This window comes from Dryobates pubescens, chromosome 31 (assembly GCF_014839835.1).
Source record: "Dryobates pubescens isolate bDryPub1 chromosome 31, bDryPub1.pri, whole genome shotgun sequence".
Taxonomy (NCBI): Eukaryota; Metazoa; Chordata; class Aves; order Piciformes; family Picidae; genus Dryobates; species Dryobates pubescens.
Window position 1 is genome coordinate 4,282,515 of NC_071642.1, and position 14,672 is coordinate 4,297,186.

The 14,672-nt window shown below is 63.9% G+C and overlaps 1 protein-coding gene across 1 annotated transcript; it reads right to left on the reverse strand.

Moving 5' to 3' along the window:
• Positions 1-546: 546 nt before the first annotated feature.
• Positions 547-13,974, reverse strand: THOP1 (thimet oligopeptidase 1). Its single transcript, XM_054175332.1, has 13 exons — positions 13,824-13,974; positions 12,995-13,198; positions 9,862-10,010; positions 8,869-8,976; positions 8,095-8,197; positions 7,770-7,930; positions 7,496-7,631; positions 7,037-7,403; positions 5,715-5,916; positions 5,424-5,610; positions 4,269-4,397; positions 2,370-2,506; positions 547-1,186 (listed from the first exon to the last, which is right to left on the reverse strand). Exons 1-13 carry the CDS (start codon positions 13,918-13,920, stop codon positions 1,028-1,030), a joined length of 2,139 nt encoding a protein of 712 aa, XP_054031307.1. The 5' UTR covers positions 13,921-13,974; the 3' UTR covers positions 547-1,027.
• Positions 13,975-14,672: the final 698 nt, after the last annotated feature.

A 14,672-nucleotide genomic window follows, 5' to 3' on the forward strand; every position in this document is an offset into this window, starting at 1 on the left:
CTTGGCCACTTTTGTCTCTCTTTTTATTTTCCACAGCCCCCCCACCCCCTGCCCTCCCCCCCTGGCTTAGAGGTGCCAACACCTCCCCCTCTGCTGTGCCAGCCCCTGCCCTCCAGCCAGCACCTGCCCTCAGCTGGCCCTGGGCACAGGGTGCTGAGGGCCTGGCAGCACGGGGGGGGGAACCCTCCCAAGCCCCCCTCCTCATTCTGCCAAGTGCCAGCTCTGGGGCCCCCTTCCTCCTCTTCCTCCTCCCAGGGACATCTGAGTGCCTCAGGACAGGAAATGGAGTGGGGGTGAAGCCCTGGGACACCCCCCCAGCTTCATGCCTCAGCCAGCAGCTGCCCAAAGAGGGGGGGAGCAGCTCCTCAGGATGGGGAGGGTCTGGGGGAGCAGCTCCTCAGGGTGGGGAGGGTCTGGGGGAGCAGCTCCTCAGGGTGGGGGAACAGCTCCCTGGGGGTCTCTGGGCATGGGAGCAGCTCCTCAGGGTGGGGGAACAGCTCCCTGGGGGTCTCTGGGCATGGGAGCAGCTCCTCAGGGTGGGGAGGGTCTGGGGGGTGCCTGGTGGGGGGAGCAGCTCCCTCAGGCTGTTTGTTTCCATGCCCCAGGGCACAAAGCAGGCCCAGCCCAGGGGGCAGCCTCATTTCTTCCCAAGAAGGGATTGAAGAGAAGGGCTGAAGCCTGGGGACTCCTCTCCCCTCCTCCCCAGCTGCAAACTCCACCCTGGGGCAGAGATCAGCTCCAGAGCTCAGGCAGCTGCTGGGGGCTGCCAGCCACAGCCCCCTCCCACCTCGGGAGGGCTGCCAAGGCCAAGTGAGAGCTGTCACCACGCAGCCCTGGACCAGAGCTAAGCTGAAGCCCAGCTCAAGGTCAGGCTTTGAGCTGAGAGCAGGCTCCTGGAGGGCAGGGCTGGCCCAGGATGCAGTCTGGTGACAGCAGGCCCCGGGGTTGGGGGAGGGTGGCTCGGCCTGAGGGCACTGGGGAGTGGGCACAGGAGCTGGCAGGACTCAGCTGGGGCTGCAGCAGCTTCTCAGCAGGCTGAAGGCAGGGAGTTGCTCTCCACCTTCAGTCCTTTGCTGGCCAGGAAGGCATCCTGCTTGGGATCACGGCCCAGGAACTTCCTCAGCATGTCAGAGGCGTCCAGGGAGCCACCAGGGTGCAGGATGCAGCTCCTGTAATCCATCCCCACCTGCCAGGGGAGACAACACAGAGCTGCAGGGGCAGCACTGCCACCCCCCTGCCAACACTGGCACCTCCTGGCCAGACCGGGCAGGCCACAGGCTGCCAACCTCCTTCTCCTCCTTCTGGGCTGCAGCAGGAGGAGGGAGGCCAGCAGGGGCCAGGGAGGGGATTCTGCCTCTCTGCACCTCTCTGCTGAGACCACAGCTGGAGCTCTGTGGCCAGCAGGGGCCAGGGAGGGGATTCTGCCTCTCTGCACCTCTCTGCTGAGACCACAGCTGGAGCTCTGCACCCAGTTCTGGAGCCTCTATTACAAGAAGGCTCTGGAGGAGCTGGAAGGTGGCCAGAGAAGGGCCACCAGGCTGAGCAGAGGGCTGGAGCTGCTCTGCTATGGAGACAGCCTGAGAGAGTTGGGGTTGTGCAGGCTGGAGAAGAGAAGGCTCCAAGGAGACCTCATTGTGGCCTTGCAGGATCTTAAAGGGGCTGCAGGAAAGCTGGGGAGGGACTTTGGAGGGTGTCAGGGAGGGATAGGACTGGGGGGGATGGAGCGGAACTGGAAGTGGGGAGATGCAGATTGGATGTTAGGAAGAAGCTCTTCCCCATGAGGGTGGTGAGAGCCTGGCACAGGCTGCCCAGGGAGGCTGTGGCTGCCTCCTCCCTGGAGGTGTTTGCAGCCAGGCTGGAGGTGGCTGTGAGCAGCCTGCTGTGGTGTGAGGTGTCCCTGCCCATGGCAGGGGGGTTGGAACTGGCTGAGCCTTGAGGTCCCTTCCAACCCTGACAACTCTCTGGCACCACCAGGAGCTTCTGTTGTAAGAGTTGGGGCTGCTCAGCCTGGAGAGGAGAAGGCTCCAGGGAGACCTCAGAGCAGCCTGCCAGGACCTGAAGGGGCTCCAGGAGAGCTGGGGAGGGACTGGTGAGAAGGGCTGGGAGGGACAGGATGAGAGACAATGGCTTTGAGCTGGGAGAGGAGAGATTGAGACTGGAGAGGAAGAAGAAATGGTTGCCAGTGAGGGTGGGGAGAGCCTGGCACAGGCTGCCCAGGGAGGCTGTGGCTGCCTCCTGCCTGGAGGTGCTCCAGGCCAGGCTGGATGAGGCCCTGAGCAGCCTGGGCTGGGGGGAGGTGTCCCTGGCAGGGGTGTTGGAAGTGGCTGAGCCCTGAGCTCCCCCCCAGCCCTGCCCCCTCCCCTGCTCACCTTGCCGTTCATGATGCCCTCCTGCTTGAAGCGTGTGTGGAACATGTCCATGGAGTAGACCTCGCTCCAGAGGTAGCCATAGTACTGCGCGTCGTAGCCGCCGGCCAGGTGGCCGAAGGTGGCCGGCATGTTGGTGCCTGGGGGCAGGGGGAGCGGGCTCAGGGGGGGAGGGCTCAGGGGGGGAGGGCTGGGGGGGAGAGGGCTCGGGGGGAGAGGGCTCAGGGGCAGAGGGCTCAGGGGGGGAGAGTGCTCAGGGGGGGAGAGTGCTCAGGGGGGGAGAGGGCTCAGGGGGGGAGAGGGCTCAGGGGGGGAGAGGGCTCAGGGGGGGAGAGGGCTCAGGGGGGGAGAGGGCTCAGGGTGGGAGGGCTGGGGGGGATTGGGCTGGGGGGGGAGAGGGCTCAGGGGGGGAGGGCTCAGGGGGGGAGTGGGCTGGGGGGGGAGCGGGCTCAGGGGGGGAGTGGGCTGGGGGGGGAGCGGGCTCAGGGGGGGAGAGGGCTCAGGGGGGGAGAGGGCTCAGGGGGGGAGAGGGCTCAGGGTGGGAGGGCTGGGGGGGAGGGCGGGCTGGGGGGGGAGCGCTCAGCAGCAACTCAGCCTGCAAACCCTTCCCCTCCGCCCCTGCCGCTCTCAGTCTGGCTGGGCTGGCACCTGCGGGCACTGGCAGGCACCAGGCAGGCTCCGGGTGGGCACTGGGCGGGCACCGGGCACCAGGCTGGCACCGGTGGGCTCCGGGCTGGCACTGGGCTGGCACCGGCGGGCACCGAGCACCAGGCTGGCACCGGCGGGCTCCAGGCTGGCACTGGGCTGGCACCGGCAGGCACCGAGCACCAGGCTGGCACCGGCGGGCTCCGGGCTGGCACTGGGCTGGCACCGGTGGGCACCGAGCACCAGGCTGGCACCGGCGGGCTCCGGGCTGGCACTGGGCTGGCACCGGTGGGCACTGAGCACCAGGCTGGCACCGGCGGGCTCCAGGCTGGCACTGGGCTGGCACCGCTGGGCACCGAGCACCAGGCTGGCACTGGTGGGCTCCGGGCTGGCACTGGGCTGGCACCGGGCGGGCACCAGGTGGGCACCGAGCACCAGGCTGGCTCCGGGTTGGGCACCGAGCGGGCACTGGGCACGAGGCTGGCTCCGGGCAGGCACCGGATGGGCTCCGGGCAGGCACCAAGCACTGGGCTGGCTCCAGGCGGGCACCAGGCAGGGTCTGGGCACCAGGCTGACTCCAGGCTGGCTCTGGGCAGGCACCAGGTAGGCTCCGGGCAGGCACCGAGCACTGGGCTGGCTCCAGGTGGGCACCAGGCAGGCACTGGGCACCAGGTGGGCACTGGGCTGGCACCAAGCACTGGGCTGGCTCCAGGCAGGCACCGGGTGGGCACTAGGCACCAGGCAGGCACTGTGCAGCACTGGGCTGGCACCAAGCACCGGGCTGGCTCCAGGCAGGCACTGGGTGGGCACTAGGCACCAGGCAGGCACTGTGCAGCACTGGGCTGGCACCAAGCACCGGGCTGGCTCCAGGCAGGCACCGGGCTGGCTCCTTCCCAGCCTCAGGGCAAACAGGGAAGGATTTTCCAGGTGGGTTTGGCCCTGCTTGGCCTGGAGCCAGCAGAAACTGACCCCATTGGCACCACCCCGAGCTGGCCCCATTGGCACCACCCCGAGCTGGCCCAGCTGGGCCAGTTCAGGTTGTCCTCACTGGGCCACCCCAAGCTGTCCCCAGGGAACCACCTCAAGCTGTCCCCACTGGGCCCTCCCATTCTGGCCCAGCTGGGCCAGCTCAGATTGTCCCCACTGGCCCAGCCTGAAGGCCCAGCCTTGAGAAGAACCTCCTGAGCCAAGCCTGCAGGCCAGGCCTGGAGAGCCAATGAGAAGCTCTGCCCCCCACCCCCCCCAGGCCCCAGGTACCTGGGGTGGCAGGGACACCCAGCACCTCCTCACACAGCTGGGCAAACACCTCCACGGGGTCAGCCTTGGTCTGGGTGTGCAGAGCCTGATCCACCTTGGCCAGGACGATCTGGCGCAGGTTGAAGAGCCCTGGGAGCAGGAAGGAGGAGAGAGGAAGGCTGCAGGGATGGCTCAGCACAGGGGAGGGGATGGGGAGCTCCCAGGTGTCCTCACAAGCAGCTTCTGCTCTGCTTTCCCCAGCTCAGCCCAGGGCAGCAACCTCCTGCCTAGAGATAATCTCTGCCTTCCCCAGCACCTCCTGTGCCACCACCCAGCCTGCTGCAGCCCCCTCCTGCCCCTGTGCCACCACCCAGCCTGCTGCAGCCCCTTCCTGCCCCTGTGCCACCACCCAGCCTGCTGCAGCCCCCTCCTGCCCCTGTGCCACCACCCAGCCTGCTGCAGCCCCTTCCTGCCCCTGTGCCACCACCCAGCCTGCTGCAGCCCCCTCCTGCCCCTGTGCCACCACCCAGCCTGCTGCAGCCCCCTCCTGCCCCTGTGCCACCACCCAGCCTGCTGCTCCTTCCACACCAACCTCACTCTTCCCAGTAAGCAGATGGGGTTCCTGCCCTCCCTTCCTCCCCATCCCCTCAGTCCCCACAGCACAGGGAGCAAGACAAAGCCTTTCCTCTACCTGGCCAGGACACAGAATCCCAGGATGGGTTGGAAAGGACCTCAAAGCTCAGCCAGCTCCAACCCCCTGCCATGGGCAGGGACACCTCCCCCCAGCACAGGCTGCTCAGGGCCTCATCCAGCCTGGCCTTGAACACCTCCAGGCAGGAGGCAGCCACAGCCTCCCTGGGCAGCCTGTGCCAGGCTCTCCCCACCCTCACTGGCAACCATTTCTTCCTCATCTCCACTCTCACTCTCCCCTCTCCCAGCTCCAAGCCATTGTCCCCCATCCTGTCCCTCCCAGCCCTTGTCACCAGTCCCTCCCCAGCTCTCCTGGAGCCTCAGGTCCTGGCAGGCTGCTCTGAGGTCTCCCTGGAGCCTTCTCCTCTCCAGGCTGCACAGCCCCAACTCCCTCCAGGAGTGGCAGAGGTCAGTGAGGGTCTCCCTTCCCCCTCCCCACCCAGAGGGGACACAGTGCCAACCCCCTGCCCTCCAGGTGGGGCTCACCTGTGTTTGCCTGCCTGGATTTAATGAGCTTCTCCAGCAGCTCATCAGGGATGGGGCTGCCAGTTTTGTAGTGCCTGGACATGCGCAGCAGAGGCTCCTTCTCCCACACCCAGTTCTCCAGCATCTGTGAGGGGGCCTCAACAAAGTCCCTCTCCACATGTGTCCCACTGAACATGGCAAATTCAGCCTGGGAAGACAGGGGGAAGCTCACAGCCTGGCTGCCCACCCCACCCCCCTTAAGCCCAGGGGAGAGAAGGAGCAAACCCTTCCCCCCTGCCACCCAGGCCTCACCTGAGAGCAGAGCTGGTGCATGACGTGCCCAAACTCGTGGAAGTAGGTCTCCACCTCATCATGCTGCAGCAGGGAAGGGGCATCTGGGGTGGGCTTGGTGAAATTGGCCACCATGGCAGCCACTGAGATCTGCCTGCTGGAGTCTGGCAGGAGGCAGCCTGGCTGCAGGCCGAAGCAGGCAGCGTGGCCATACTTCCCTTCCCTAGGGTGGGCACAGGGGAGGGTTACAAGGAGCATCCCCCTCACCCACCCCCCCCAAATCTCCTCCTGAGCCAGCCAGGAGCCACATGATTTATGGAATAGGTTGGGTTGGAAAGGGCCTTAAGAGATCAGCCAGGTCCAACCCCCCCATGCCAGGGTCAGGGACACCTCCCTCCAGCCTCATCCAGCCTGGCCTTGAACACCTCCAGGCAGGAGGCAGCCACAACCTCCCTGGGCAGCCTGTGCCAGGCTCTCAAAGCTCATCTGGTCCAACTTCCCTGCAGGCAGCAGGGACAGCTCCAGCCAGAGCAGGCTGCACAGGGCCACATCCAGTCTGCCCTTGAATATCTCCAGGGATGGAGCCTCAGCCACCTCCCTGGGCAGCCTGTGCCAGGCCCTCCCCAGCCTCACTCTCAACAATTTCTTCCTCACCTCCAGTCTCCATCTCCCCTCTCCCAGCTCAAAGCCATTGTCTCTCATCCTGTCCCTCCCAGCCCCTGTCACAAGTCCCTCCCCAGCTCTCCTGGAGCCCTTCAGGTACTGGAAGGCTGCTCTGCTTTTCATCTCCAGGCTGAACTCTCATAACAGAAGCTCCTGGTGATGCCAGGGACACTTGCTGTGCTCCTGGGACACAGAAAGAGAGACTGCCCATTGGGATGTGCTGCCCAGGGAGGTGGTGGAGTCACCAGCACTGGAAGTGTTTAAGAAGAGCCTGGATGAGGCCCTTGGTGCCATGGTTCAGTTGATCAGATGGTGCTGGGTGAGAGGTTGGACTTGGTGATCCCTGAGGTCTTTCCCAACCTGGTTCATTCTATTCAATTCTATTCTAAGTTCTTCCCAGAAAGAGGAACTGGCCATTGGGATGGCCCAGGAGGTGGCAGAGTCACCACCCCTGGAGGTGTTCAAGAGGGGACTGGCTGTGGCACTCGGTGCCATGGTTGGGTCGATCAGATGGTGCTGGCTGGTAGGTTGATCTCTGAGGTCTTTCCCAACCTGGCTCATTTTGTACTCCTGGGTCACCCCCCTCCCTCTTCACACCATTCAGGAGCAGGCCAAGCTCTCCTCTGCCCCAGGTTCTCCTCCTGCTGCCCCCAGCCCTCCTCCCCTGCTCCTCCCCTCACCGTGGGTAGAGGTCCAGGTAGAACTTGCCGATGACCTCCCCGGAGGTGGTGTCCTTCACGGTGTAGAGCTGCACGTCCTCGTGCCACACCTGAGCCTTCTCCTCCAGGTGGAATGTGAGGCCCAGCAGCTCCTGGTAGATGGCCAGCAGGCCTGTGGTGACCACCTGCATGGGGAAATACTCCTTCAGCAGGTTCTGGTCCACGCTGTACTTGGTCTCCTCCACCTGGTTCATGTAGTAGCGCATGTCCCAGGCGTTGATGCGGTCGTCGAACTCCAGCCCACGCTTCTCACACTCCTTCTTCTTCAGGTCCAGGATCACAGCCCTCTCCTTCTCCCCAAGGGGCTTCAGCTTCTGGGCCAGCTCATCTAGAAAGGACCCCAGGCGAGCAGGGTGAGTGCTGAGGGCAGCAGAAGCAGCCCAGCAGCAGGGGGTGGAGGGGATCAGCTCTGCCCCCTACCCAGGAAGGTGGCCACCGCCTGGCTGCTCTTGGCCATGTTCATCTCCAGCACGAAGTCTGCGTGGGTGCTGAAGCCCAGCAGGTTGGCTTTCTGAGCCCTCAAGTCCACCAGCTCCTTCAGGATCAAGCAGTTCTCCTGCCAGAGGAGAGGCAGGCCAAGAGGGTTAAGGGAGGTGCAGGCAGGGGGCCCGGGGCGGGCAGGAAGCGCCGAGCCCCAGCCAGGCTCCCTGCGGCTCCCGGCCCTGGCCTGGCCAAGCAGCAGAGCTCCTCCTACCTCTTTGCACCTGGAGTTGAACATCTCCTCCACCTTCCTCCTGGTCTCAGGCACGTAGCACTTCTTCAGCAGAGGGAAGTAGTGAGGGTATTTCAAGGTGACCTTCAGCTTGCCATCCTCTGTCTTCTCCAGGGAGTTCAGGAAGTCCTCGGGGAGCCCTCCTGGGAAAAGGAGCAGGCAGGACCCGATGGGAGAGCTGCACAGCAGCAGGGCTCCTGTCCTGCTCCTGGGGCCAGGGGAATCCAGGCACTCAGAGCCCCCATAGGAGAAAATTAACAACCCCCTCACCCCGCCCCCCCCCAAAAAAAAAGAGCAAGCTGCCTACCTAGTTCCTCCTTGGAGAAGGGCAGGAAGGTGGTGTCCTCGTTGAGGTTCTTGTTGAAGTCTATGCAAAGCACACTCAGCTTCTTCTTAATAGCTTTGATTTTCTTGAGAGAGGAAAAAAAAACCCCAAAAACCAAGAAGTCAGCCCAAAAGGGAGAAGGCAACAAAGAGCTTTGGCCATCCCCAGCCTGCTGAGCTGCCCAGAGGCCTGCCCTTGGCTGCATTTCAACTGCCAGGCTGCAGAATTCGTTGCAGAGCGGGTGCTGAGCTCTCCAGCCTGGACCAGGCTCCCTCTCATCACACCTGGTGAGGAAGCAGCCAGCTCAGCAAGGTCCCAGCCACCTCCTGCCAGCTGAGGAGCTGCAGGTGCTCAAGCAAGAACCTCCTCTAGCCTGATTTCACATCACCTTCCCTCCTCCTTCTTCCAGCTCCTTCAGTGGTGTGGGCCCTGAGCAGCTCGGTCCCCAACCAGCCCTAGGGCGGTGGGGGGGGAGGGAACCTTCTCCAACTGCCCCTTTGAATGTGGGGTGCTGCTTCCAGATCTGCAATTCCAGCTTCTCAGGAGCCCCTCAGCTCTCACTGGGGAGCCAGTGTCAACCCTACTTGGTAAGGGTCAACTTCTTCCATGGAGAGGGAGAAACAGAAAGGGGCATGGAGCCACCCAGAGCCACAGGAATCAGGGGTGAAGCCCAGGGGGCTGAGCCTCAGCCTGCTCTGCCCTGGTGCCCTGCAAGGCCTCCTCTATGTGTGCTCCCTTGGAGCATTGTGAGCTCACCTCCTGTGTCTCCTCAGGGAGGTGGAGACCATTTCTCTTCCCCAGTTTGATCAACCTCTCCAGGTACCTCTTTGCTTCAGGCTTCAGGGAAGCACTCTCTGCCTTCTCCTGCAAAACAAAAGCCAGCAGCTCAGCCAAGAGTGGCATCAAGGGTTGCAGGGCACTCACAGAACAGGGTCTGGGGGGAGAAGGGGTTAGTGGAACAGCAGTGACCCAGAAACAGGTGGAAACACCCCAGAGGAAGGCTTTGGTGTGTCAGCTCTCTGCCATCCAGCTGCAGGCCTGACTCAGTATCAATCACTTAGACTCACAGAATCATTAAGCCCTCTGAGCCCAACCTTCAACCCACCACCTCCACACTCACTGGACCACGTCCCCTGCTTGCTTCTTGAACACCTCCAGTGATGGTGACTCCACCACCCCCCTGGGCAGCACATTCCCAGGGCCAACCTCTCTTTCCATGAAGAATTTCTCCCTAACATCCAGCCTAAACCTCCCCTGGCACAGCTTGAGACTGTGTCCTCTTGTTCTGGTGCTGGGTGCCTGGGAGAAGAGCCCAACCCCCACCTGGCTACAACCTCCCTGCAGGGAGTTGCAGAGAGCAAGAAGGTCTCCCCTGAGCCTCCTCCAGGCTAAGCAACCCCAGCTCCCTCAGCCTCTCCTCCCAGGGCTGTGCCCCAGACCCCTCCCCAGCTTTGTTGCCCTTCTCTGGACACCTTCCAGCAGCTCAACCTCTTTCCTAACCTGAGGAGCCCAGAGCTGGACACAGGACTCCAGGTGTGGCCTCAGCAGTGCTGAGCACAGGGGCAGAATGACCTCCCTGCTCCTGCTGGCCACACTGTTCCTCATCCAGCACCTCCTCTCAAGCTCTGCTCTCCCAACCCCTCCCCAGCCTCTGCCTGGGCCAAGGGCAGAGAGTTGATCGTAGCTGCAGGAGGCTCCAGCGCCCTGCTCAGAGCCAGGGGGGAGGGGAGCAGCCTCCCAGTAGCTCACCTGGAGCCAGACAATCCTCTGGTACACATCCTGCCTCATGCTCATCTCCACATCAAACTCTGAGAGCTTCTTGTCAGCCTCAGTGCTGGCTGCCCGGATGTCCTTGCAGGGGGAGACGTGCTGGGGGAAGTCCAGCATGTTCCGGCGCACTGCAGGGGAGGGAGGGAGGGAGGGACACAGGAGAGGGATTAGGGCTGAAGGCAACATGGCCCACAGCTGCTCCTGAGTGGGAGCACAAACAGAAGAGCCTCTGTTAGCTGGGAGCCACTCAGACAGCCCTGGAGCCTGGCCTGCACACCCACACGCCAAGGACGAGCGAAGGGAAGCTGCAGACCCAGAGCTGTCCCCTTGGGGAGTCACCCACAAAACACATTCACCCCTTCCTGGCTGCTGGGCACAGCTGGCCTGCCCTTCCCCAGCCCCAGCTGGCCTGCCCTTCCCCAGCCCAGCCACAATCCACCCTTCCCTTCCCCAGCCCCAGCCCCAGCTGTCCTCCCCTTCCCCAGCCCCAGCCCCAGCCCCAGCTGTCCTTCCCTTCCCCAGCCCAGCCCAAATCCATCCTTCCCTCAAAACTCAGACCATTTCCCTGCCTGTGGGGTCCCAAAGCCTTTCCCCCAGCCCTAGTTGCTATCAACAGCTCCAAGGATCAGAGGTCACCCAGCCCAAGCAGCAGCCCAACCCCACCATGGCCACCAAACCATGGCCTCCAGTGCCATGGCCACAGGGTTCCTGAACCCCTCCAGGGATGGGGACTCCACCACCCCCCTGGGCAGCCTGTGCCAAGCCCTGACCACTCTGGCAGCAAAGAAATTGTTCCTCATCTCCAACCTAACCCTCCCCTGGTGCAGCTTGAGGCCAGTTCCTCTTCTATCACCTGAGCCTAGGCAGAAGGACCAAACCCCAACCTCCCTGCAGCCTCCTCTCAGGGAGCTGCAGAGAGCAAGGAGGTCTCCCTCAGCCTCCTCTTCTCCACAGTGCCCACCCCCAGCTCCCTCAGCTGCTCCTCCCCAGCCCTCTTCTCCAGACCCTTCCCCAGCTTTGTTGCCCTTCTCTGGACCTGCTCCATTCCCTCAAAGTCCTTCTTGGAGTGAGAGGCCCAAACCTGACCCCAGAGTGGTCAGGGCTTGGCACAGGCTGCCCAGGGAGTTGGTGGAGTCCCCATCCCTGGAGGGGTTCAAGAACCCTGTGGCCATGGCCCTTGGGGCCCTGGTTTGGTGCCCATGCTGGGGTTGGGTTGCTGCTTGGGCTGGATGCTCTCAGAAGGCTTTTCCAGCCCAAACCCTTCTCCCTCTGCTGCTGACCAGCAGCTGAACCCTGCCAAAACTCTTCCTTTCCAGGGGCTGCACCACCCAGTGGGGAACTCCTGCAGCAAGCAAACAGCAAGCACCAGAAGCTGCCCCCAGGGCTTGAGCTGTGACCTCCCCAGTGCCACAACCACTTCCCCACCACAGGGCCCCAGGGCAGCACCGCTGCACAACTCCTCTCCTCAGAGGACCAGGCTGAAAGGGCCACACTGCAGACACCCCAAGAAAGCCCCAGCTGTGCTCTTCTCCTGCCACATTCCCCTTTTAGAACCAACCCCAGGTGGAACCTTCCATGGCCACTACCCTCTGCCAAACCTCACGGAGCACCACAGCCCCAGCGGGGGAGGCAGCAGGAGGCTCAAAGCAGCAGAAGGTGAGCAGGCAGCTCCCCTCTGCTGCCCAGGCAAAGCACTGCCAGTTCTGCTGGAGTGAACAGCAGACCCCTGCTTAGTCAGGCTTTTTCCTTCCTTAATTTGGGCAGGAGCAAGCAGGGAGAAGCCAGCAGGGAGAAGGCAGCAGAGGTCTGCAGGCTGCCTTCCGAGGCGCGGCGGCGAACGGACACTGGGAGGCTGCAGTCAGGGGTGGGGATTGCCTGCCCTTGGTGTTTTGCTGCTGTAAGCCATTAGCCCAGGGGTAGATGGAAGCCTGCAGCCTTTGGCAGGGTGGTGCCATCCTGCCCTGTCACTTCAGAGCTAATCCCTCAAGCCACAGAGGTGCTGAAACAAAGCCGACAGCAGGGCGGGGGAGAGACTCTGAGCCTCCGCCTCAGCGGGGGGAGAAGGTTAGGAAAGAGCTGAAGAGGCCTTTTCTGAGAGCACCTGAGAGCATTTCTGCCCATGTGGCTTGCTCTAATTAATGCACCTAGGCCCAGAGAAAGGAGGAGACAACCTTGGCAAAAGCCCTGGCAGCTCCTCCTGCAGCTCCTCCTGCTGCCAAAGCACCGCCCCTGGGTTTGCCTGGCTCTGCCGTTCCCGACCTGCTCTGCTCTCTGGCTGGAGAGACATGGACTGGGAACAAGCCCATGCTGCTGGGGGAGCAAGGCAAGGAAGGAGATGACAGCACAGAGGGGGAAAACAAACCCCAAAGGACCATCAAAACCATCTTCATAATGGCAGAGAATCAGAAAGGGGTTTAGGTTGGAAGGGACCTCGGAGAGCATCAACTCCAACCTCCCTGCCAAGGGGCAGGGACACCTCCCACCAGCCCAGCTTGCTCAAGGCCTCCTCCAGCCTGGCTTTGAACACTCCCAGCAATGAGGCAAACACAATCTCCCTGGGCAGCCTGTTCCAGAGTCTCACCAGCCTCACACTGCAGAACTTCTTCCTCAGCTTCAGTCTGACCTTAGCTTCAAACCATTCCCCCTTGGCCTGGCTCAGACACCCTCAGGAAAAGCTCCTCTGCAGCTCTCTAAGGTCCCCCTGGAGTCTTCTCCAGGCTGAACACCCCCAGCTGCCTCAGCCTATCCTCCAGCCCTTGGATCACCCCTGTGGCCTCCTCTGGCCTCTCTCCAGCAGCTCTGTGTCCTCCTTCTGCTGGGGACACCAGAACCGGAGGCAGGACTGGAGGTGAGGTCTGAGCAGAGCAGAGCCAAGGGGCAGAATCTCCTCTCCTGCCCTGCTGCCCACACTCCTCTGGCTGCAACCCAGCACACAGCTGCCTGCTGGGCTGCAGGAGGGCACTGCTGGCTCCTCCTGGGGCACCCAACACCCCCAAGGCTTTCTGTCTTCAGGGCTACTCTCCACCCCCTCTGCCCTCAGCCTGGATTTGTGCCTGGGGTTGGGCCACGTTGCTTCCCAGCCAGCCAAGGGCTCCCTCTCAAGCATCCTCACCTGTATACTCCACCTCCACATCAGCCAGAGCCTTGAGGGTGTTTTCATAGGACACCTCACCCTGCTCCTGGGAGCCCACCCGGTCATACACCAGCTTGGTCCTCTCGGTCAGCTCTGCAGCCATGTTCTCGATCTGCTCTGCAGTCAGGTCCCATCTCAGCTGATTTGCCACCAGCCTGGGGGCCTGGCTGTCCACAAGGTTACCTGGGGAGGAAGCACTCTCTGTCAGCTCCCCTCTCAACCAAGCTGGGAGCGGAAAGCCAACCCTAACCCCAACCCCAACCCAACAAACAAAATCAGCTGCACTGCCAAAGCTTGCTCAAAGCACCCAGAGGAGGGCCCCAGCGAACAAACCACACCGCTGGGCTCCCCGGGAGGCAGGATGCTGGCAGCAAATCAGCAGCCAGATTATTTTCCGAGCGCTCTTTCCCCTTCTCAGCCGTGACAAACCCTTCACAGAAACCCGACTCCCTCCCCGCCATGCCCCCGGCAGGTGCCTCGGCCCATGGGAGGCGGGGGGAGGGTTGTTAAAGGTTGTGCCCGGTCCGGGGAGGGAGCTATGGGACACAGAAGTGACAGCGGCGGCTGCAGCAGACGTCCCCACACAGCCCTCCCTCAGCTCACCCTCTCTTCCCTCATTTCTCCCTCCTCTACCTCCCCCTGGGCACGCCATGCCAGCTGCTCGCCCGTGCCCTTCCTCTCCTCGCCCCCGCTGCCCCCTCCGCGGTGCTCCCCAGCCCCCTCGCTGCTCCCTCCGCGGTGCTCCCCAGCCTGGCCCCAGCCCCCTCGGCGCCCCCCGCTCCCCTCCCCTCCCCTGGCCGCTCGGTACCTGTCGGGGGGGCCATGCTGGGGGTGCCGGGGGGACCGGGAGGCCCCGCGCTGCTGACGAGGCGGAGGAGACCGCGCCGGCCCCACGCACGGAGCATGTGCCCCAACCAGCGAGGCGGGGAGGAGAGAGCGGCCGCTCAGAGGCATTCTGGGAGCGTGGAGGACTAGGGCCGCGCTCCCTTTTCCCTTCACCCCACCCAAACCGGGACGAGCGGCCGGTCCATCCGCACGCGTACACCCCCATCGCCGTCCCGGTCCTCAGCCCCCGGTGGCTCCGAGAGGAACCAGGGAGTGGATCCCGCCCGGAACATCAGCGCGGCCCGGGGCCGTCCCTCCGTGCCCGTTCCCATGGCAACGCCTCCATCTCTCTCTATGGTCGGAGCCAGGGCCCCCGAGCGGCTGCGGGCCGCGCATGCGCAGGGTGCTCCCCGCCGCGGCGCTATGACCGCCTTATTTGCCACATAAGGGAATATGGGCGGGGCCTGGCGGGGGCTGGGCGGTGTTTGGCGGGAGCGCAGCCGCGTCCCGGCGTGGGGTGCAGCGCGCAGGCGCCATGGGCGCGGCGCATGCGCAGTGCCGAGCCCGCCCCGGCTGAGGCGAGTGTCGGGGCCCGGTGAGCGGGGCGGGGCCGCGCCGGTGGAGGGGGAGCCGCTCCCAGCCCGGCCGAATCGAACCGAATCGAATCCAGGCGGGCTGGGCTGGGCAGGACGGGGCGGGGCGGGGGTGGGCGGGGCACCTCCTGCGAGCCCTGTGTCTCCAGTTGTGCAGCGGAGCAGCCGGGCCTGCTGCTTCTCTCGCCCGGGGTCCGGTGTGGGGCCCGGGGGGAAGCGGGGTCGGGGCCCTGAGCGGG

Bases quoted from the DNA above. Each gene is read 5' to 3' on its own strand.
- THOP1 (XM_054175332.1), bottom strand. From the start codon at position 13,920: ATGCTCCGTGCGTGGGGCCGGCGCGGTCTCCTCCGCCTCGTCAGCAGC. The intron at 10,011-12,994 runs GTGAGGATGCTT...CCTCCCCTGCAG, and splicing joins TGTGGAGGTGGAGTATACAG to TGCGCCGGAACATGCTGGAC. The intron at 5,917-7,036 runs GTGAGGGGAGGA...TGCCCACCCTAG, and splicing joins TACCTGGACCTCTACCCACG to GGAAGGGAAGTATGGCCACG.